Genomic DNA, 24,655 nt, shown 5'->3' with positions numbered 1-24,655 from the left:
AACAAAGTGGAATAAAGATGTTATTCAACAAATAAAACAACAAGAATTTCTCCCCCCATGTACTCTCACTGCAAGAAATGTTAAGAAATATAAATGGGCAAATATAAATGATTGTTTAAAATGTTATAAAAGATTGCTAACTATTTACAGCAACAATAACAACAATGCATTCTAAGGGGTTATAACATGTATAAGTAAAATATGACAATGTCATAAAAAGCAAGAGATGGTAAGCGGAATTACATTGTTAAAGGTTCTTATATGATTCAGGAAATGGTAAAGTACCAATTTAAGGCAGATGTAATGAGTTAAGGATACATATAATTTCTGGTTACTAAAAACAACAGGTTACTGTTTAACGCCTCCACCACTGCCAGCAAAAAGGATATAAAATAATAAAATATATCTAAATTCCTAAAAAAAAGCTTTTTAAGTCAGGAAAGGGAGACAAAAGAACAGATGGGAAAAACAGAAAGCAAACAGCAAGACAGTAGATTTAATCCAACCATATCAGTAAGTACTTTAAATATTAATGGCTAAGGCCAGGCACAGTGGCTCACACCTGTAATCCCAGCACTTTGGGAGGCTGAGGTGGGTGGATCATTTGAGGTCAGGAGTTCAAGACCAGCCTGGCCAACATGGTGAAACGCTGTCTCTACTAAAAATACAAAAATTAGCTGGACATGGTGGCACATGCCTGTAATCCCAGCTACTCCAGAGGCTCAGACAGGAGAATTGCTTCAACCCAGAAGGTAGAGGTTGCAGTGAGCTGAGACTGAGCAACTGCACTCCAGCCTGGATGACAGAGCAAGACTCCGTCTAAAAATAAATAAATAAATAAATAAAGCCTAAAGCCTAAATCCTCAAGATATTAAATTAAGAGACTGTCAAACTAGGTAAAAAAACAAACAAACAAAAAAAAAGCAACACCCAACTATATGTTATTACAGGAGGCCTACAGACAGGTTAAAGAGAAATGACAGAAACAAATATAACAAAAGATAACTATATACCAACACTAACCATAAGAATGCCAGGGAGCTATTTTTAAGAATCTAAGTAGATGGTTCATGCCTGTAATCCCAGTACTTTGGGAGGCCAAGGCGGGCAGATCACGAGGTCAGGAGTTCGAGACAAGCCTGGCCAACGTGGTGAAACCCCATCTTTACTAAAAAATACAAAAATTAGTTGGACATGGTGGCACACGCCTGTAATCCCAGCTACTAGGGAGGCTGAGGCAGGAGAATCGTTTGAACCTGGGACACAGAGGTTGCAGTGAGCCGAGATTGAGCCATTGCACTCCAGCCTGGGCAACAGGGCAAGACTGCATCGCAAAAAAAAAAAAAAAAAAAAAAGAATCTAAGTAGTATCAAGGCAGAGAGTATTGCCAGAAATAGAAGGATGTTTCATAAAGATAAAATGGCAAATTTCTTAGGAAGATATAGGAATCCTAAACAATTAATAATAAAAATGGATAAAACTGAAAATTGAACTATCAGGAACACAGGAACACAATCATTAAGTATGAATTCAAACTTAATCATATTTTAATTTTATTTCTAACTTTTTAATTAGTCATCCCTGCAATGAGAAAAATAGTAAAAATGTTGTATATCTTCCCTGCTCCTTCCATTCCCTTGGTTATCAAAAATTTTTATTTACATAGCACTATTCCACATAGTATTTGCTTGGGTCATGGAACAGAGGGCTACAATTTCTATGAAAATCTTGTAAATCAATATCTGAAAAAAAATCACAAAATATACTGGGGGAAAAAATAAATTGAGACAAGTTGAGCAACAATAGAAACTGCTTTGTTTTGAGGAAAGTTTATATCCAAACAAAATATTGTACATATTTCATATATATATGTTAATTGTACATCTATAGAAAATCTGGAGAAGTGGACACCCAACCTAAGAGTGGTTACCTCTGGGAAAAGCTGTTGGAGGAAAGACTTTCACTTTTTAATTTAATTTATGTGCCTCTGTACAGTTTGAGTTGCCTCATGAACATGTAACCCTTTTCAACCTAATGCTGGCTTAGCCACTTCCTGGATAAACCAAAGCCACATTATGTCAATAGGTGCCAGGCAGTATGTGAGAAAAAGTGCTGGATCAGCCTGCAAGCCCTCTTTTCAACTCTATGTGGAATGGAACCTCGTGAAGTTATTTGTTATCTGTTTTCTTTACTGAACTATGTTGCATTAAGGGTTAGGTTGGGCACAGGACGTAGAACATAATAGCTGCTTCATAAGTATTCATAAGTTGACTGAAAGGACAAATTTCTGACATCACTGGGTGTTCCAGGTTTTAAGCATTGAGAAGTAGGAAGCTCCCCCTCCCACCAAGTCAGCATCCATTGACTTACGCCTTGTGTTTCATGCAAAAAGTCCATACCAGAGACTGTGAATTAGATAAGAGAAAAGGACCAGGGAATGTTGTTGGGGGCTGGGGTCAGGGGTGCAGGTATGCATTCTACAGTATGTCAAGATATGAATGCTGGCATATCATGTAAACTCTTAGAAACTAATGCATACAAGACAGTGTTTTCTCTTAGCCCTTTGCTGAATCTCTTGGCATGGAAGTGGATCAGAGTGCTGAATATAAACAGAACTTCACTAGTAAACTGGAGATACACAGTACAATTATTAAAAGAGGATTTCCTAAAGCTAACACTTCATTTAGTGCTTTCTTCCTGCCAAACATCGTTACATTGACATTTAATCTTCGAGACAATTGGATGAGGTAAGTATTACTATTACTGAGGAGGAAACTAGGGCATAAAGATTATATACCTAGCCCAAGGTCACAGGGCTGGTAAATGCTGGAGCCAGAATTTGAACCCAGGCTGTTTGGCACCAGAGCCCATGGTCTACACTGCTTCCATGTGTGCCAAGTCTAAGACAACCATTACTGTTGAAGGCATATATCCTGAGGAGTGACAAATGAGGCCTAGGACTATAAGTTGCCTGATAGTGCCAGTGCTTTTGACCAGGCTGTGGGGGTTAAGGGGTGGCTACATGGGCGGTGGCTACTGAAAGATAGATCTTAGAGAAACAGAAGAAAGCAATCTAGCTCTTTGGTGCCACCAAATATGTGATGTTCTTCTGTCAATACAGTTCTCCTTCAAAGGAAAGTAAGTATCGAAGACAATGCCAAGGCTGGGAATTCTTTCCTTTTCATGCCCTTTTTAAGATGCACATTTGCTCTTGTTTTCAGTCTTGATGTTCTTCAATATAGATATATACAAACTCTTCCCAACACTCCTCTGAATATCCATGGAGACATCATGACATTTATTTTTAAGGACTGACCAGTGGCAAGGCATCATGCTAGGTGCTGAGAGAAGAGAGATCAATATGACACTCTTGAAAGACAAATACCACACAATCTCATTTATATGTGGAATCTTTTTTTTTTTTTAAGTCAAACTCACAGAAGCAAAGATTAGAATGGTGGGCTAGGGGGTTGGTGATGGAGAGATGCTGGTCAAAGAGTGCCAAGTTTTAGTTAAGAGGAGCAAGTTTTTTAGATCTTTTGCACTGCATGGTGACTATAGTTAGTAATAATGTATACTGCAAAATTGCTAAGAGTAGATTTCATACCACAAAAAGAAATATGTCAGGCGATGGATATGTTCATTAGCGTGATTTAACTTAATCATTCTGCAATGTATACATATGTCAAAACATCACATTGTACCCCATAAATACGTACAATTATTATTTATCAATTTTTAAGAGATTGAAATAAGACTGTCTTGGCTCTCAAAGAGAAATTTTTCTTCCTAAGGATCCCTTGAATCTGTAACCTCATTTGTCAGTGTTTCACTCTGTCACAGGCCTCATCCTTCCCACGTGGACTGTGGAGAGGGTTCCCCAAAGGAAGTTGGTTTCCTCCTACAATGCTGCACATTCCTTCCGGATCAGCTTCCTGAGCCATGACCCTGGCAGTCCTGCTATTCCACAACCCCTCCAAAGAAAATACAGGCCCCACGCAGCCAACAAATGTTTACTTGGCACCTGTGTGCCAGGCACTGTTTTCATTAATAGAGATATAGCAGGGCATGAAAAAAGACCCTGTTCTAGCTGAGGGTTGGGGAAGACTAAAAATGAGCAAGTACACAATATGGCACTGTTGTGAGGAAAATCAAACCGGAAAAGTGCATGGGAGGGAACTTCCACTTTAGAGTGGTAGCAATATTGAATTTTATTTGTGCCCTGTGACCCTGGAAAAGGGAAGGATAAGATATCTCCCTGCCCTCTGTGTTCCAAAAAACAGCTTACTGCAAAGAACCACCTTTCCCCATGTGACTGAGATAGGACTCACAGATACTCACCTTAATTAGCTATGACGAGGCCAGACACCGATCTTACTCTGCTTCGTAAATCATTAGCTGAACTACTTGTCCCCACTGACCAACTGGAACAAAATGCATGTTTCACACTTTGGTTCAGCTTCTCTCCTTCCTCCAGGTCCCTGAACTTTGGCTCAATATACAGCCCCTCCTGAGAAGAGGCTGGCCTCAGGGTCAAATATTCTGTGATCTCCTGTTGGAACACACCACTCTTTGGAACACGCCACTCTTTGGAACGCGCCACTCTTTGGAACACGCCACTCTTTGGAGCACGCCACTCTTTGGAACACCCCACTACCCCATAACTCATCTTTTCTAGCTTTATTTACTCCTCCACAAACAAAATAATACACTGAAATGATGGCCCTAATCCAACCTGAATTTTTTTTTTTTTTTTTTTTTTTTTTTGAGATGGAGTCTTGCCCTGTTTCCCAGGCTGGAGTGCGGTGGCAACATCTCGGCTCACTGCAACCTCCGTCTCCCAGATTCAAGCTATTCTCCTGCCTCAGCCTTCCTAGTAGCTGGGACTACAGGCGTGCACCACCATGCCCAGCTAATTTTTGTATTTTTAATAGAGGTGGGGTTTCACCATGTTGGCCAGGCTGGTCTCGAACTCCTGACCTCAGGTGATCCACCTGCCTCAGCCTCCCAAAGTGCTGGGATTATAGAAGTGAGCCACCACACTCGGCCTAATTTTCATATTTTTAGTAGAGATGGGGTTTCACCATGTTGGCCAAGCTGGTCTGGAACTTTTGACCTCAGGTGATTTACCCGTCTTAGCCTTCCAAAGTACTGGGATTACAAGCCTGAGCCACCATACCCAGCCCCAACTTGAAAATTTGGGAGGGATAAATATTTTAAGATCCTTTCCAGAGATGCCAGAGTATGGGCACATCCACCATAGGCATTCTTAGGTGTGGGGCGGGTGCAGAAGCAGTAGAATAAGCTTGCTTCCATCTCTCTTTCAGACCAGAGGTCTTGCCTCCTGGAGAATGGTCAGTTTGGAAGCACAGGCGGCTAGGCAGCAACCAAGAGGAAACGCTTAGGAAATGATTGATTCACCGCGTTTTTAAATTACTTAGCTGCTCTTGCCTCTCAGAAGCAAAACGGAGAGGTTAGACTACATTATTTCAAGGTCTTGTTCTGCTCACAGATTCCTATTGTGTTCCATTTTGGACTTATTACATTGAGTAATTGAGTTCTTCCGACTCAATGACACAATCAGAGAGGCTCTTAAGATTAAAGAGCCTGGAGTTCCTGCAGCCTGAGGAAAGAGGGTGAGTCATCGTTGGCGGCTCTGATCTGGGGCCCTCTAGTGGATAGAAAGTTAATTGAGATTCCGAAGTCTGGACTTCAAGACGTAAAATTACTTGAGACAAGTGGCAGGTTTTGAAACCTTTCATTTTTCTCCAAGGTAAAATAGGATCATTAATTTTTTTAACATTTGAGAGATACCGATATGTTATTGTCTGCTGAACATTGGATTGGATAATATTCCTAGGCAGATGATTTACAATCAGAAATTGAATAAGAAGCCAAAGTTGGAGAAAATGTGGGGAATATTTAGCAGAAAAGATAAGTGACCATGTTTTGGGAGAACACAAAATTTATTCTTGCATTATTTAAACGCTAATTTCAAGACACTGAAAGAACATCTTCTGCCACTGTGACTGAACAAGTCTTTGCTTTCATACTGTTTCTTCCAGCTTCCTTTAGTTACAGAGGGGGCTCTCTTACCAGGAAAAAAGAAATTAAGTATTTTAAACTGTAGGAATCTAAAATGCCCCTCAGTGGCATAAAGATTATTTTAAGCTAAAACCGTCTGAACAAATAGCAGCCATGAGGGCAGGAGGCAGGCAGACCTTATCTAAACTTCTTTTGCTGAGTTAAGCAGGACCTCCCAGAAAATACCAGCCACCATAATTCCCTCTCTGAATGATTTACAGCCGGAAAAAACGACTATTATCACTGGAATTAGTAATTGCTTAAACTTTATCTGAACCAAACTTTCCACTCGTTCTTCCATAGAAGCTCTTTCTCCCCCTCCTTTCTCCTTATTCAGTGGATATATAAACTATCTTTGGCTGATTGAGTAGCCATTTCATCTAAAGGATCCAGAGTGAATACACAAATTTTGTCTTTTCTCCTATTAATATATCTACCGTCAGTTAATTTGCAGACCCCCAAACACTGGACCCAAATCGAAGGAGGAAAAAATATTTCCTTCCATAGGGGAGAAGATAATTATTTTCATAATCATCACTAGGTTCATGACTGAGGCACCTATAATAAAAACATACTAACAAGAGAAAAGCTCACAAACTTAAGTTTTACATGACACAGGAGCCTTCAGAAAAGAAGACTCAAAGAAATGGGGAAACTTGTGTATTTTTATGCTTAAAGAGTGGACAGTTGTGCAGAAGTATAATTAGACAAAGGGGGTGTGATCTAATGGTAATAAACTGGGGAGAGCTTAGCAAGACTTGTTTATTCAGGTTCTTCTCTGTGTCCCTGTGTCTTCAGAGATAAGGATATTGCTTTCTTCCAGGAATAGGAAGGGCACCTCTGGAATGAGGGTCTATGGCCTACTTCAGGAAAAAGTCAGCTAGATTTTATGGCCTGTTTCAGGGCAAAAGGGCAGGGAAGGGTGAAAGTGACCTTGCTTCTGCTGTTTTCTCAAATGCCAAAGTGCCATATTTTGGGGTAGCATGTTCTGAACCTCATCACTCCCAACAAAACAGGCGTGTACTGCAGAGAACGGGATAGAAGAACTGAGAAATCAAATGAGGTTTGTGGTGCCCAGATATTAATAACAGCAGAAAGCAACTACCATTTCTAGGCTGGAGGGGCAAAGGGACCTCAAGGCACATAGCTGAAGCTGCCCTCACAGAGAGCCCCTCCAACAAGAAATGGAGCCCCAGGGGAGATGTACCAGTGGTCTGCTAGGCAGTTCAAGGCAGAAAGCAATGTGGGAAAACTCTCCCTTCTTTATTCTGCCAGGGTTCTCTACTGGCCGAGTCTCACCCAAAGCCAGCTGACCCAGGAATGTGGAAAATGCAGATTCAGGAGGTGGCCTCTGGGAGTCATAGCAGGGCAGAAAAAGGGCATGGAATTGCTCTAACTGCAAACTGGCCAAGGACTGGCATAATAAAGGATAGAAGTTATGATGTTAGAGTTGACAAATATTAGCAATAGAGAGGACTGTTAGTCTTATAGATGTTTATATAAATAGAACATGAATCTACAAGGTCAGCTTTATGGGGACATGGCCTGTGTAGCTGCACAGGGTTCCATACTTGGTTTAATGTTCTGCTGTCACTGTCTTGAAAGTTTTTAATTTTTTTTTTCTTTTTTGAGACAGGGTCTCACTGTGTTGCCCAGGCTTGTCTTGAACATCTAGGCTCAAGCGATCCTCCTGCTTCAGCCTCCCAAAGTGCTGGGATTGCAGGTGTGAGCCACTACGCCCAGCCAAAAGCTCACAAACTTCCTTAAGTTTTACATGACACAGAAGCCTTTAGAAATGAAGACCCAAAGAAATGGGGAAACTTTTTAATTTTTGAACAAAGGGCTGTGTGAGTTTTCTTTTTGCACTGGGGCCCATAAATTATGTAGCCAGTCCAGAGGACCAATAATCTACAACTTAGAGTTGTGGAATGCAGAGAATGTAGCTCTGCTGTCCTCTTTTCTGGATAGAACTAGGACATTGGAGAAGTGGTGACCCTGAAGTTGACTTCAAGGGCTGGGCAATATTGTCAGCCAGGATGCAGGGACAAGAGCACATGGGTAGAAAAGGAAAAGGGAAAGGACTAGAAGAGAAGGGACTCTTAGGCACCCATAGAAGGTCATCTCTGTGTGGACTGAGATGCAACCCAATAGCATGAGTAAATCTTCTGCTCCATGTTCTGGTTTTCCAAGTATGTGAGGTCTCCCACTAGGAAGACAGTCTTTTTTGATAAATGATAATGCCTTCCCTCTCCAGATATTGCCATGCATAATAAGTAAAATTATGATAATCATTTCACAGAAGAGAACAGAAGATCCATGGAAACTTTTTATAAAGACATCTAACCTCAAGTTTTCTGCTTGAAAGCAGTTTGGTATGAGGATTTTAAAAGCTGTAATAAAGACTAAACTTTTACTATGCAGAACCCTAAGCATACAGTCCTTCCTCAATGTCCACAGAGGGTTAGTTCCAGGACCTCTCTCAATACTAAAATCTGTGATTCAGTTCCTTACACAAAATGTCATAGTATTTACATATAACCTACACACATCCTTCTGTATACTTTAAATCATCTCTAGATTACTTACAATACCTCATACAATGTAAATAATTGTTATATTGTTTTTTAATTTTGTATTTTTTATTCATTTTTTTTCCAAATATTTTTGTTATACAGTTGGTTGAATCTGCGGATGCAGAACCCACAGATAGGGAGGGATGACTGCACTTGATTTTGGAATTTCCTATGCTACTAAGTTCTTCTCATTCCTGTTCTACAAATTGTTCAACAGTTATGGGTCACAACAGTTTCAAATTCCTGGGCCTATAACCAACTTTAACACCATCTGTCCTTAAAGTGGGCCGAAGGCAGTGGGTGCCTGCCAGTGGGCTCCAGATTCAGACCAGAGGCCAGACTCTTGAATTTTTATCTTTATTTTACTAACGTCCTACTAGCAATGTTTATTTTGAAGGTAGTAAATGTCAGAATTCTATAGAGTCTACCTTTTAATATATATTGAGGCCAGGTCTGGTGGCTCACACCTATAATCTCTGCACTTTGGGAGGCTGAGGTGGGAGAATCACTTTAGGCCAGGAGTTCAAGGCCTGCTTGGGCAACATAGGGAGACTCTATCTCTATTAAACAAAAAAAATGAGCTGGGCGTGGTAATGCACACCTGTAGTCCCAGCTACTCCTGAGGCTACAGTGGGAGCATCACTTGGGCCCAGGAGGTCAAGGCTGCAGTGAGCTGTGTTCACACCACTGCACTCCTGCCTGGGTGACAGAGTGAGACTCTGACTCAGAGAGAGTGTGTGTGTGTGTGTGTGTGTGTGTGTGTGTGTTGAAGTTTTTACTTAAATCTATTTAATGTTTATAATCAACTAGGCATTATTCTAACTGCTTTACAAATATTGGCACATTTAATTCTCATGAGAACTCTGAGGACATACTATTTCATTTTACAGATGAGGAAACTGATATATAAAGTGAATGTGGAATGAGCCTGAAGTGCTTATGATAACTTTTTATAAATTCTGCTAGTCTTAAACTGATTTTCCTTTTCCTAAGGGTATTTACAAGGAGAAAGAAACAAGGATAATTTCTGTATCTTTTACACCTCTTTTACTTAAATTCTATTTTATAAAAGCTCCTCAGAATACTTGACCTGAGCTGCTCATCCAAACTGCCATATTAGTCACACTCTATGCATCATACCTACCATTCTTTAATGCATTGTATTCAAATTCACCAGGTCCTCCTTTAAACACACAGAAAGCAAAGATTAATGGAAGATATCTGCACTTGGTTGGAAGGAAGCTACTAAGGGAGACACACAAGTAAATAGTTGAACTGTGTGTTCGCAGACAGGAAGGAACACTTTACCCCTCAAAGTGCAAGAACAGTGGCAGGAAATCTTCCTTGATGGGTCATCCTTGCACGAATCTTGAAGGGGAAATACGTAGTTCACCAGGCAGACAAGCAAAGGAAGACTTCCCAGGACTGTCAGGTACAGAAGCACAAGCATAACAAAAGTATATGAAATCTGGGGAACTTCAGGTAGTAGTCCAATGTGGCTTATGGGCAGGCTATGTGTGGTGATAAGAGATAATTTTCAAAAAAGAGAAAATAATGGCTGTCATAGATGAACATGTATTAAAGATTATATTCTCCCATCAGGCAGATTTTATAAACATTGGTTCAAAGGATAAGTCCAAACAACAAACATTCTAGACCAGGAATGAAATGAATGTGGAAATGGAGGCAAAACTGGCTTCTTCCACAGTGAAAATGAGAAGTCAATTAAACTTCTATTGGACAGAATTTGGATTTCTATAGACCGTTATTTTGTGTTGCTATCGCTTATCTATAATTTACAGAGTTGTAAAATAACTCCCATAGAATCAGAATCAGATAATTCATAACGGTGACTTCTATGTAGTTTTCCATCAAAGCACAACTTATACCCTACAGTGGCAGTAAGAGAAAACTAGTTAATTTTTCAGAGGCCACATCAGATAGGGTCGCAGATACCACACTAAAGTTAGGATTTCTGTTAGTTTTAGTCTTTGAGCAAAAGAAGTTCATGAAAGGTCAAACTGAGAAGTGCTAAGATCTCCTGTCATCGGAGAGGCATGGCCTGGCAAGGAGGTGGACGTTTGACTGGAATAGCTCAAGGATGGATTCAGAGGCTTGATGCAGTAGGTCAGTCAAGAAAGTCTGAGGGCCAGAGCCATGGTAATGGCAAACGGGAGAGTGGCTGACAAACAAAATACAGTCAAGTAGGTCTAGTGAAAGTGGATGTGAGGGATGAAGTAGAAAGAAGGTTGTCTCTGATGGTTTCTAGGTTTCTGGCTTAAACAATTAGGCGCATGGTGGCGCATCCACCTATGTGAAAGGAGCAAGCTTGTGAGGAGCGATGAGCTGGTTTGCCCATCTGAGTGTGAGGTGCCTGTGGAATATGGAATATCCGGGTGAATATATCAGGAAGGCAGTTAGCCAGGGGCTTCTAGGAGACTTGGTGTGGAGTTACAAGCCACTGGCTGACCGTGGCCTTTGCGAGCAGCCAAGGCGCGAGGAGCAGCAGCTGGGAGAATGAACCCTGAACGGTTCCAGGAAGCTCAGCCTAGTGGAAGGGCCAACGGAGGCCTGTGATGTGATAAGCCCCACTACAGTCCCTCGCAATGAAATCGGGCGCGGCCACTGCCTCCCTCGGGGCTTCGCGAGAGGTCCTCCAGAAAGACGCTGGCACGGAACTCGCGACTCTCCTGCCGGTTGGATCCCGAAGCACCAGCCGGGGCCCCACACACGAGGCCCCACTTCCGCTTACGCGCCCCACTTCCGCTTCCGGCCCCGGGCTGTGGTGACTGGCGGTGTGGGGTGGGTCAGAGGGCAGTAGGTGCCTCCCGGCGGGAGCAGCCTTTGCACCGCGGTGGGTTCCTGCGAGCTGGTGCAGAGGGGCCCCGGCGGGCCGGCCCCGGGGCACATGCGACGACCTCCACCCCTAGGCCCCACGACGGCCTCAGGGCCTGAAGGCAATGTGCGAAACCTGCGGAAGCGGCAGGCGCCAGGGCCAGGCGCGGGAGTCTGCGGCCCTGAGGCCGGGGGGCGCGGGGAGAATAAGCAAAAGAGGAGAATGGTGGTCCGGGCCACCCCTGGGAGAGGCGAGGTGGAAAGTGATAAGTCGGTTGCAGCATCAGGGGCTGGAAAGGCCGCAAGGCGTCGGGTGGAGGGGCGCAGGGGCCAGGTAAGCCCGTCAGACTCGTCAGACCCGCGAGGCCTAGAAGCAGCAAAGGAGGCTGAACTCCCCTTGCAAACGGAAAGACACAGTAAGAAAGCACCCACGATCACTTACCTTTAGCCCTTGCACCTCAGCGTGCTCCATCTTTGTTTTACCACTAGTCTTTAATTTGAACCTGCATGGTTATTTCTGATGCACATAGTTGACCAGGAGATGGGAAAAATGGATTTCCTTAAAAGGGGTGTTCCCCGTTAGGAGTCCTTGGTCAGAATTATGATAGGAGGAATTCCTACTTGTGGTCCATTTTGGCTAGTATGAGATGACGATGTTATAAGGGTTATTCAGTTGCTTTAGAATTTATACAGGTTTATATGTAATTCCTTAACAGAAATTGAGGCTTTCACTTAAAAACAAATGTGTATTTACATTCAGCTCTTCAGGGAAATAAAAATGATAGCCTCACAATTTTTAATTTCAATGATAATTGCATTTTCCTCCTCAATATAAAATTTTTTCTGATATATTTTGTTGTTTTGATCAGCCAAGGAAAAAAGAAAAGTTACTGAAGCCTCAAGTGATGATCCACAGCCAGGGCTTGACCTGGTAAGAAAGGAATCATTAACCAGTTCGGAATCTTTCCAAACAGTGGAATGCTTGCAGTCTTTGGGTAAGGAAAGTATAGTAGAAGGTATTAAAAGAAGAATTCGAAATAAAAAACTTAAAAGCTTAGAAAACCCACCTCTCAAAATAACCGAAAATGAGGCTACACAAAATATTAAGGTTGAATTCCAAGATGAACTGTACAAGAATACTCCAAAATATTCTTGTAACATCTTGTCACCTGAAGTAGAAAATAATTCCGTTTTAAAATTACGTAATTGCAATTGTTTCCCCCATTCCAAGGGTTGTAATGATGAAAACAACCGGCCATATAAGCCTGATGGTGGATGTATGCATGTAGCAGAAAATTTCTCAAAGAAAGAAAACCTTAGGAGTCTTGCAGAGAAGAGTGACACAAATAGTATTCCTCAGCTCTTACAAACCGAAGAAAATGTAATGGGAGTAAATAAGTTACTACCAGAAGAGAATGATTTATACCAAAGTAAAACCAATGGCTTGCTTTCCTGTCTTCAACGTGAAAAAAATAAATATTCAATAGAGGAGAGCAGTGTTGGGCGAAAACCCAGGAAAAGGATGAAGTTGTCTGAAAAAGCAGATGAAACAGTTACTGAAATGAACTTCTCTAATGAGTATAACAAGTCTGAGTTGATGTTGCAAGAAAATCAAATGATTGCTGATGGTAAAGAAGCAGAGACTAAAAGTCCTTTAAATGTTTTGAGAAAAGTAAGCCATAATACAGTCTTTTTGATGGATCATTTATTAAGTGTCCCAGAAACAGTAGAAAAAGAAACAAGTTCTGAACATCATGTAAATGCTGTGTTTCAGAAAACCATTGAACCACTTTTGAAAGAAGAAACAGAGAATGCTTCAGAGCCCTTGGGATATGAAAGCATGGCATCGAAAGAGGATTTTAGATCGATGAAAAGCTTCATGGGGAAATCACCTAATGAGTACCATATTGAAAGGAGATCTTCACGGGAAGACTTAAGAAGTGCATCTGAAGAATTGAAGTTAAGCTGTCAGAGAACAATACCTATGACTGGTAAAAGAACTTGGCCCTATTATTCATGTGCTAGAATATCTGCCTGGTGTTGGAAAAAGGCTTCCTTGCCAGAATCAAGTTACTTTCTTCCTGGGTCTCAGGAAAGTTGTAGGCAAGTTGATGTCGCTAAACACCAAACAAACCAGACCCACTTAACTGACTCCAAATTATTATTACAAAGTTCCTTAACAGAAACAAACACTGAATCTTCAAGTAAAGAAAAATTAGATTCTAATTCTAATTGTTTGTCTTCAGTTTCTGCAGTAGAACCTACTTTAATGGTTATAAAGGAAACTATAATCAAGGATGATAAAAAGATAAAATCAGAGGAACTGGGCAGAAGTGGATCAGAGGTAATTTCTAACACTACTGAAGATACTCAATTAACCAGTGAGACTCAAAGCTTAACAGGAAATAAAAAAAAAGATAGAGGAAATTTAACAAAACTTAATTTGACAGCAACTTCCAAAGATGGTCAGGAAGCAAATAACTCTACAGGCAAAACTATTCATCGAAAAGCATGCATTGCTCAACAAACATTTATAGTTCCAGACTTGGTTAAAATACTGAACACAGGACGGCTGACTAATTTTAAAATTCCTTTACTTAAGAATAAAACAGAAAAAAGAAAAGAAGTAAATGCCAAGTCATCAGAGAGAGAAGCTTACAGTCCTCTAGAACTTCTGGACAATTTATCTGGCACAGACGTAAGACAGAATAGGAGTAAAAAAAATGTCTCCATGACGATGTTAGGACCTCAAACTTTGAGCATACGAAATAGTGTAACTCCAGTGCAAGCTAGTTCTGACTCATTCTACAATAAGAATTCCTATAGTATTTCTCCAAGCTTTACAAAGCAAGGTAACAATAGCAAACCATCTAATCACGTCTCTGAACCAGGCAATATTGTTTCTAATAAAGAAGTTGCTTCTCTCACAGCTGAAAATAATGCTTTTTCTTGTGATCCTGGGTATGTAGAGAAAAGTCCTTCCTTCTGCTGTAATGAAGAAGAAACATTCCGACCAGTTTCCGGTGAAGTTAGGGGTAGAAAAATAACTAAGAATTTTTCAGAAGTAGGGTTTCCAGATATTCTTAAAGCATATGAAGATGACGTCCTCTTAATTGATGTAATTCAAGATGACCCAGACCTCTTTGGAGTCTCCAATGAAGGGGAGCTCTCATTTACTTCAGAGGTCCCCAAGATAAGCCAGGAGCCCAATGTTGCTGGAGAGCACCAATCAACAGACTCCAAGTACATGGAAACTCCAGTAAAAAAAGAACCAAGTGATGCCTTAAGGTATGCATGTTCAAGTATGCCTTTTAGTGCAGATTGTTGGGGGTTAGAAAAGCAGTCTCTTAAGTTTCACTAATGTATTCGGTGATATTGAAGCTCCATTATTTTTTAACCCAGTTATTTATTAAATGTTATATACCATTATTACTGCTGATGCCTGGAAATGTCATTATGCTAAAACTTAGAGTCAAAATAATGAATTATTTGTATCTTGGAAGATAGAAAAGATTAGCTGTTCAGAATTTATGGTTCATAGAGTGGATTTTTTTTTTTTTTTTTTTTTTAACGGAGTCTTGCTCTGTCCCCCGGGCTGGAGTGCACTGGCGCAATCTCGGCTTACTGCAAGCTCTGCCTCCCAGGTTCACGCCATTCTCCCGCCTCACCCTCCCAAGTAGCTAGGACTACAGGCACCCACTACCATGCCCGGCTAAATTTTTTTTTGTATTTTTAGTAGACACGGGGTTTCACTGTGTTAGCCAGGATGGTCTTGATCTCCTGACCTCATGATCCACCCGCCTCAGCCTCCCAAAGTGCTGGGATTACAGGCGTGAGCCACTGCACCCAGTCCATAGAGTGGCTTTTTAAGTGATGGAGATTGCTTCTTTCAAAAGTTAAGTTTATTTTCAAATGTTCTTTAATTATTATAAATATGCAGATAAACTTTTACTTCAGCCAGATTACTTATTAAGATCAGTGCTATCTATTTTAATCCATTTTCTATAGCCTCCTTGTTCGATAAAAAGTTCATTTTTCAGGGAACAGAGACGCCTTGGAAATTTTTATTTGAATTAATTAGGGCTTGAAAGTAGAGTCAAAAGTTAAACTAATTTTCAGAGATAAACAGCATAAAATTTATTCGGGGTTTTACTTTTAAGGCAATGGTTTTAAATGATGATTTTTTTCCCTCAAATAGGACTAGTTTGCCCAATGCAACTTTAAATGGGGCCAAGTAGTAACCTTCATGCTCAGGAACTTAATCTATTCTGCTTGGCCCCAAATTGATTTAATATTATGTCATATTTTACCTAATTTTATAATTCCCGAAGCCGTTATTTATATAATACCTGAATATCATAATATTTTGTGAACAGACTCAAAGAAAAATGAAAACACTTTTCACTAAGATTCAGTGGTACATGACTTAAGTTTCTCTGCCATTTATTTGCAGTTACCTTTGTGGTATCATACTCTTCTTGATGGTCTTATTGTTACAAGAACTTGAAACTTATCACCAAATATAATGCTGTCTATGTGCCAAATGGAGGACCAAGAGTTTTATTGATTTTTTTAACCATGTAATGAGGTAGCCTGGTAATCTGCCTGTTTTGAAGATGGAAAAAAATGAAGACAAATTTGTCACTTGCCCAAGATCACCCTCCTAGTAACAGCATCTGGATTTGAACCTAGCCCTGTCTTACTCTAAACCTAGTGATTGTCTTTGTAGTCTGACCTTGGTTTTTGAATCTTCTTGTTACCACCTAACAGCTATGTGACCTTTTAGGCAAGTTATTTCGTCTTTCTGTAAAAATGGAAAGTACTTGCCTCAGGGTTGTGAGGATTAAATTAAATAATGAATAGAAAAGGTTTGGGCATGTTTAACTGTTATACCATACTTCCTTGGAGGAATACAAAGGAAAATCAGAGTAAATTCTGCATTCAAGAGCAAACTTCTCTGTTGAGTGACAAGATATTGACTAGTGAGCTAAGCCAAATTTAGAAAGAGATGAATGTTGTGAATTAAAGTGCAGGACCTTTGTTCTTTATTCTTTTTTTAAAGAATAATGGCTTATTTTAAAACATGATACATGTTCATTAAAGTAAAAAGCGGTGTTGGGGGGGAGATTCCACCACCCAAATAACAAATTAATTGCTATTTGTATGCATCATTCCAGACATTTATCTATACATATAAGTGGATATAATATTAGAAAAATTGGATCATGCCATTTTTTAGTAAAAACGCTAAAGAAAATTTCATTTACACTTAACCAGAAGAGGCAGAGAAATGAAAGTGGAATGAAATGGATTGCTGAATTAGTATACTTCTTTACCACAAGAAATTAGTTTCTTGAAGTTCTCTCTCAGGTTAATAAGGAAACTTATTTAAAAGTTTGAGTTTTAGCTTCACTTATAAAAATTGTTTTCCAACTTTAGACAGCAGTGTTTGCTTTCTTAATATGAAAGATGAACATATTTATACACACTTTTTCTCCTAATATTGCCTACCCCACATTTTTGTTTTAAGTTTATTTTATATTACTAAGCCTTGTGCCATGTACATTTCTTCAATAACCTGAACTCCAAAGATTCTCATTATTAGTTCTCTATTTAAATTGGTTCAGTCCCTACCACCAGTCCTATTTACTTTCCTCTAATCTTGACTATTTTTGTTATGTTTTTGAGAGGGAGTCTTGCTCTGTCGCCCAGGCTGGAGTGCAGTGGCAGATCTCGGCTCACTGCAACCTATGCCTCCCAGGTTCAAGCAATTCTCCTGCCCTGGCCTCCTGAGTAGCAGGGATTACAGGTACATGCCACCATTCCTGGCTAATTTTTTTTGTACTTTTAGTAGACGGGGTTTCACCATGTTGGCCAGGCTGGTCTCCAACTCCTCCTAACCTCAAGTGATCTGCCTGCCTCAGCCTCCCAAAGTGCTAGGATTACAGGCGTAAGCCACCGTGCCTGGCCTAATCTTGACTATTTTGATTCATCACTTAGTTGGCTAGATTTCAGAGCAAAGAAATTTTTTAAGAGTTCATGATTACTGTGTTCCCTAAAATCTTGGGTGCATGAGAATTATTTGTCTAAGAGCAGGTTGTCTGTGTGTAAAATTCTTAGTTTACATATTTCCCCCTCACAACTATGTAGACGTTGCTCTCCTGCTTTCTGACATTATGTGTTGTAGTAAAAAACTTTGAGGCCAAACTAATACTCCCACTGCTCCACTTTAAACTGCCTTTATTTTTTCTTCTTGTTTTCCACCTTGGGAATGATAATTATATATCACTTTTTCCTGAGACAAGGTTTCCCATTTTGGTTTGCAGTATCAAGTGTTTATTTCAGATAGCTTTTTTGTTACTATCTTTGAACTTCATTTTTCTTCACTTCAAAAGCACCAGTTATACTTTTATTGGCTCTTCTTTGCCTTTTATCTACTTCTAAAGTTTCTGTTTTTAAACAAACTTGAACATTTTCTCAGTATTATTTTAATATTTTTATATTTGTTCTGCACTGGAAATACTAGTTTTGTAGTCATCCACAGTGCTAGAATAAACCTTAACAGGGAAAAATGAAGACCTGATAACCAGAGAATCTATCAGTAGTTGCACAGAAACTTGTTAATGGTTCTAGAACTAAATGAAGCTTAAAATATAATTTGAAATTTCAGCTATGTCCTTTTTACCAGTCAGTTACTAGTTCTTATGCTCCATTTTCTCCCTTCTAAGACACTGAGAGGCTGAAGCCTGCTGGAATGAGTTTTTATTTTACAGGAATAAAAGTAGAAGATGAAAGGGTGAGGCCCATATATTGTCAGAAACTCTGGACTGCCCCTTTTGGTAAAACAAGTAGACAAACCTGAGCTGGCTTAATCACTGGGGAAAGTATTCTCAGACCAGATTGGTGAGAATTTGGAAGGTGTCTAAGTCATGATAGAATGCTTATTTGTTTTTAGTCTCCACAGTAGGGAAAGTCCATATTAAAATCTAAAACATTAGAAGCATACTAGAACTCATTCACTAAAACTTGATCTGATGTGCTTGGAAATGTGTAATGGCTGAAACTGGTAAAACGTTTGAAATAGCCTGTATCATTGGAAATGATCTGAGGATGTCTGTAATAGTCAGTGCTGGACAGTTAATCTGTACTAGAACATAGGGTTATTATATGCTAAAATATCAGTTGAATGATACTATACAGTGGATTGTTGAGATTTTAAGAGTCTGCCAAAAATTCAGGGGAATTACTATATAGTTGGGGGGAAGGGGGAGGAGTGGGGGACTAAGGTGTTTTAAACAAAAGTATATAAACTGAAGTACTAAGAATAGTAGGAGTTTAGAAAAGAGAAGAATGAAAGAAATCTTGGAAAAGCAAAAATTTGTATTGATCCTTGAAGTTTGGATTTTAGATTAACAAAGGAGAAGAAGGAAAGAAGTTTGGTAGGGAAGGAGAAATAATGAGGAATATGTGGGCAGAAAGGTAAAAGTACATATAAACATGATTGTGTACAGAAGGTTAAAGGTTTTCCTGACTCCATCAGGCAGAGGTAGAATCCCTTATGCATTCCCATAGCACCTTATGCTACCTCAATTGTGGCATTGATTTCATGGTGGAATAATTTAATCTCTTACTTGCTAAACTGTTGGATTTCTTGAGGGTAGGAAATGTCCATGTCTTATTTACCTTCATTTGCAAGTCCAGTCCCTCATATATTGAGATGGGAAAGAGAATTAAGGTTTCAATTCCTGTTTGAGAATATTGCAGGCCATTTCTGAAGCACTTGAATTAGATTACATGTAAATGGAGACAGTGAATCCTTTCTTTCTTAAGCAAGTAGACATTGAACAATAGTGGGAAATAAGATTTTATAAGTAGGATGATGCTAGATTAAGGAGGTTGGAAAGTTAGGCACAAAAATTTGAATTCAGTATGGAATTGATGTTGGTGATCAGTGGGGATCAGTTATTTACCACCTTCACAACTTGGTCTCAAATCCATAGGCAGCCATTGTAGATTCTGGAGCCAGTAAATAATAAACTTCTGAGGGATAAATATCTGGTATCAATCCACAGAAAATAAAAGCCTACCACTTTTGCCCAGGCATTTGAGTCTCATTAGACCCATGCATAGCCTGGATCTATGCCAGGCAAATTATATCCTGTCTCAAGTAACTTACTTTCTCAGAGTCTGACTTAATCCCGGTTTGTTCCCCAAGAGAGGGCTTCTAGAGTAGAGTAGTCTTATTACCAATTTTACCATCAAATGACAAAAAAAAAAAAAAAAACAGCTTTCCACCAAAAATAAAGATCATTTTTTCTCTCCCTTATATATTGAGATTCATTGTCTTTTAAGAAACACTTTTCTTCATTGTCCCATTCCACTGAGAATCTAATGTGCTCTAACTTTACTGCAAAGTTTTATTATATTTTTATAAAAATTATTAAATTTTTATTAAATTTTAATCATAAGAACTGATATTTAATGTCTACCCTGTGCTAGATACATAACTTATTTTATTTAGTGAAACAATTCTGAGGTTGAAACTCCCCTATTTTTATACTTAAATCAAAATGATTAACTTTCTAAAGGACCCAGCTTGCAAGTATCAGAGCTGACATCTGAACTCAAGGGAACCTGCTCCAAAGTCTGTCCCTGCTCTGCAAAACAGCACACTGGAAGAGCAGCATTTTGGTTCTTCCTATATATTTAATTCAATTACTCTGCAAACTACCGCGGAACATTATTTCACTTTAGGTCCCTTTCTTCTCATCTCTGCTTCCTCTTTAAAGTAGCAGGTGGGGACTATGAAGAAACATTATTCTGATTTTTTTTCTTTTCTCTTTCAGGCCCCGTAAACTAGTCCTTGTCTTTGCTGGAATAAACAGTATTGTACGTGATTGAACATTTGTAATATCAGGAGACCTAACAGTATAGTGTGGCATCAGGCTAGGGAACCCCTGCCTTGATGAATTGGATACCATAATATTTCTCTGCTTAGGGCCACTACTACTTGTATAATAATTGTCCCAGTAAATTTGTAGCAGTCCTATCCAGAAACAGAATATGGCTATTTGTAAATAAATGAATACTGACCACAATTAGCATCTCAAAAGGAGGCAGTGACATTCTGAATTTTTTTCTCTCTTTTTTTTTTCTTTGAGAGAGAAAGGGTCTTGCTTTGTTGCCCAGGCTGGAGTGCAGTGATGCCATCATGGCTCACTGCAGCCTCTACCTACCAGGCTCAAACGATCCTCACACCTCAGCCTTCCAAGTAGCTGGGGCTACAGGTGCATGCCACCACACCTGGCTAATGTTTTTCTCTTTTTGTAGAGACTGAATCTCACTGTGTTGCCCAACCTGGTCTTGAATTCCTGGACTCAAGCAGTCCTCCCACATCAGCCTCCCAAATTGTGGGGATTATAGGTGTGAGCCACTATGCTAAGCCCTAAACTTTTTCCTTGGGCAATAGTTTTCAAACATTTTCTGATAGTAATTATTCTAAAGCAATCATCTTCCAGCTATTTTGCCAATTACCCACAATAAAGATCTGTTTTATATTACAATCTGGTACATATTTATGAAGATAGGAAATTATAGGTTTACGAAAACAATTATTTTCCTTACTACAACAGATATAGTCTCATATTTCATATTCAATTTCATTAAAAAATTTCTTGGTTGGGACCCACTAAATAGATTTCATTATCCACATGAAAAGTGCTCTGGTAGAGAATAAGCTTGATGTAATCTGTATGGCTCTTCAGATTTGGCTTAAACCTGTCTTACTCTCTCCTCTCCTTTTTATTCAGATCTTCTCTTTGCTTATCTGTATTTCTGTAGCCTCATCCAAATCTCTTTTATCTCCTTTCGTTGTTCTTCCCTTCATTTTTCCCTTTTCTGTTTCACCAGTTCAGAACTGTGACTATACTCCACCAATGCAAAACTGTAAAATATTTGTGTAAATTACAATTTTGCTCACTTTATGATTTTTTTTTCACCCAGGTGAATTTAACTTTTTGTCTCTCAAATTCCAAGCAAAAATAAACTGTTTCTTACAAGAGTTTGCATGTGTAATTTTACCTTCCTTGTAAGTTAGCTATTTTCATAGTAAAAAGTTTCCCATACCTATATAAATTATACTAGCAGTACTATAAATACTATCTTAATACTTGGAAATTAAGCTAATATACTTGTACCTATTTATGAATGGAACTTTCGGGATAATTAGAGGCCACAGAAGCATCCCTCAGTTCTCTATTGAGTCACTTAGTTCTGTTCATGTTATTACCTCAATATCTCTGATGGCTGTTCGTTCCTCTAAATTCTCTCTATGTTCTTATTTTTCTCCTAGATTATTGTAATGAGCTCCTGGTTAATCTTCCTAAACTCTCTTAATATATCTTTTGTCATAGTGATATTCGAAATAGAAATTGATCTGCCAGTAACTGTTGAGAGTGTTTCACTGGCTTTCAGCCACGTGGGGATAGTCTAAATTGCTTGACATGGCTTTTTAAGGCTCTTTAGTGGATCTGTATCCATTTCCTCTTTGGCAACTATGGTATTGGAGGGAGGAAAGTGGGGTGAAAGGCTAATGAAAGATAAACATAGCAAGCAACTCAGTGTTTCTACAATGCACCATGTACTTTAGGCCTTTTGCATATGTTTATCTGAAAGTCCCTTTCTTTGCATTCAGTTATCCATCAATCACATCTGAGATATTATTCCAGGGATTTGTTCCAGTAGTTCTCTTGGCACATATCTCAGTATATTATGTCTGCTTGTATGTGAGCCTCACCTTGTACTGGAATTGCTAGAAAGGAGGGAGGCATCTTCATTTGGGTCTCCTTAGCATGGAATATGTTAGGTGCTGCATGTGTGGAGAACAACTAGACATATATAAGCCTTGTCCTCACAGTGCTTTTAGGGAGGCAAATAAGCACGTACCATAAAATGATAGGAGAAGTGCAAGATGTTAAACGCCTCCTGGTGAAAGTGGCATTTAAAATGATCACTAAAGGATAAGTAGGAATTAGCTAATTGTTGAGGAAAACTGAGACACCAAAATAATGTCGCATGGCTTGGTGTTCAAATGGCAAGAAATGAAGCTACAGAATGTGCAAAAGCTGTCATGAAGGGCTGTGAGAGTAAAATGAACACAGAATTTACCTTCCAGATTGCAAAGCTTTTGAGAAGGACATGAGGAGCTGTTAATAATATGCCAGGACAACAGGCGTAAACAGACCTTCCTAGGCAAACTAGAATTTATGGTGAGTGTGAAGTTTATGCTAAGCATATAGGAATTCATGGGAAGACTTAAATAAGAGAGATAATTTGATCACATTTACTTTTAAAAATCATTATAGCTCTGGTGTGGAGGATAAACTGGTGGGGAGCTATTGTAATAAGCCGAAAGAACGTGGTGACTTTACACAGAAGTGGGAGTGAATTTGAGGAAGGTTTAAGAAGTGAATATTGGTTCATCAGATGGGGGTGAGGCAGAGGGAGGTGTTAAGGTTGATACCTGGTTTCTCTCTTAGAGAAGAACATTACCATCCATCTCCCACGCAAAAAAAAAGCTGTATGGGGAGGTCAAATTTAGACATTTTGAGTTGAAGAGGCCTTTGAGATACTGAGATGGAAATATTCTAGTAGATAGCTAGATATGAATCTAGAAAGGTCCAGGTTAGAGAAAGATTTGCATTTGTTTATGTTTTCTGTTTGTATTATTTCCCTATCCTTTAAACTATACTTCTCATTGTTTCTAGGGTTTATGTTGGGAAAAAATACTTTGTTTTCTAAACTTCAAAGAATGGTAAATACAAAATGTTTTGTTTAGTTTTCGTCTTTCTTGGCTAGGAAGTAATTCTGAACCAGGAGCAGTCGCAGTGCTGAAGGATGTGCTTATCCACTTGTTAAATGAACAAATGGTGGGATTATGAGTGTTTATTTTATTCTGTGTACTTTTATATGTTTTAAATTTTTGTCTAAGTGATTAAAAATGGAATAGTGTTTGGCCATTTGTATTTGAGTGGCTCCTATAAATGTAGTTTTCATCTGTTGGGCCTATGCTATTGGCTTTAAGGACATCTTATCTCGTTTAATCCTCACAATACCTTGTGGTTAGCTGGTATTCTCATTTTACAGATATGATTAAACTTAAAGAAGTTAAGTAGTTTTGCCACAGTTTACACAGCAAGTAGCAGAACAGTGTTTGAACCCAGACTGGTCTAACTCTGTTCTACATATTCTTAATCTTTAGACTCTAAGTTGTCTTTAGGGACTACCAAAAAAATTAAGCTGCTTTCAAGCTGTCTTCCTTTGACATTGACCGTATGACATACATATACATGCTTAAGAGTAGAAATTGGCCAGGCACAGTGACTCACGCCTGTAATCCCGGCACTTTGGGAGGCCAAGGCCAATGGATCACCTGAGGTCAGGAGTTTGAGACCAGCCTGACCAATATGGCAAAACCCCATCTCTACTAAAAATACAAAATTAGCTGGGCGTCATGGTGCATGCCTGTAATCCCAGCTACTCAGGAGGCTGAGGCAGTAGAACCACTTGAACTCATGAGGCAGAAGTTGCAGTGAGCCAAGATCGCGCCATTGCTCTCCAGCCTGGGCAACAAGAGCGAAACTCCATCTCAAAAAAAAAAAAAAAAAAAAAAAAGTAGAAGTTAAACACTATCTTGTATTGGTGTAATACTTTTTTGAATTTTACATGCTTTGTATATCTTGTCAAGCTCTCAGTAACAAAGTTTGAGTGGCAGCAACCCCTAACAGTTGAGGCGTATGTGATTAAAGAGCCAAACAAAAAATCCACACAGGTGCACTGGGTTCTGAGTCTCATTATAGTAAGTGCTCTGCCCTGGAGGACTTGAGCTGATGTTCACCAGAAGCTAAAGTGACTATTATTAATGTTTAGAGAAGCGGATAGTTCTGCTTAGAATCTATTATAATGTTTAAGCTCTGTTTGCTTTATAATAGAGAACTGCCTGTACTGGACTGTGGATCGATAAAGCCAGACATCTGTGCTTCCAACTCAGCAGGTAAAAGTTGACATTTTCAGAATACGCAATATTGAAGCATCTCTTTATATCTCCATTCAGGCCTAGTCAAGACGAATTCACTAGAACAAGAAGCTTTTCATTTTAGGGTCTG

The 24,655-nt window shown here is 39.4% G+C and overlaps 1 protein-coding gene across 1 annotated transcript in view; it reads left to right on the top strand.

The window, feature by feature from the left end:
- The first annotated feature begins 8,759 nt into the window (after nucleotides 1–8,759).
- TOPAZ1 (testis and ovary specific TOPAZ 1) overlaps nucleotides 8,760–24,655 on the top strand; it is a 93,682-nt gene continuing 77,786 nt past the window's right edge. The window contains exons 1-3 of the mRNA XM_054479551.1: nucleotides 8,760–11,908; nucleotides 12,362–14,780; nucleotides 24,482–24,543. Coding sequence (XP_054335526.1) covers nucleotides 11,566–11,908; nucleotides 12,362–14,780; nucleotides 24,482–24,543 — 2,824 coding nt within the window. The 5' untranslated portion in view covers nucleotides 8,760–11,565. The remainder of the gene's footprint in view (nucleotides 11,909–12,361; nucleotides 14,781–24,481; nucleotides 24,544–24,655) is intronic.

The sequence above is a fragment of the Pongo pygmaeus genome, chromosome 2, assembly GCF_028885625.2.
Source record: "Pongo pygmaeus isolate AG05252 chromosome 2, NHGRI_mPonPyg2-v2.0_pri, whole genome shotgun sequence".
NCBI classification, from domain to species: Eukaryota; Metazoa; Chordata; class Mammalia; order Primates; family Hominidae; genus Pongo; species Pongo pygmaeus.
The sequence above is the reverse complement of the archived record's forward strand: the minus strand, read 5'-3'. Positions and strand labels throughout refer to the sequence as shown.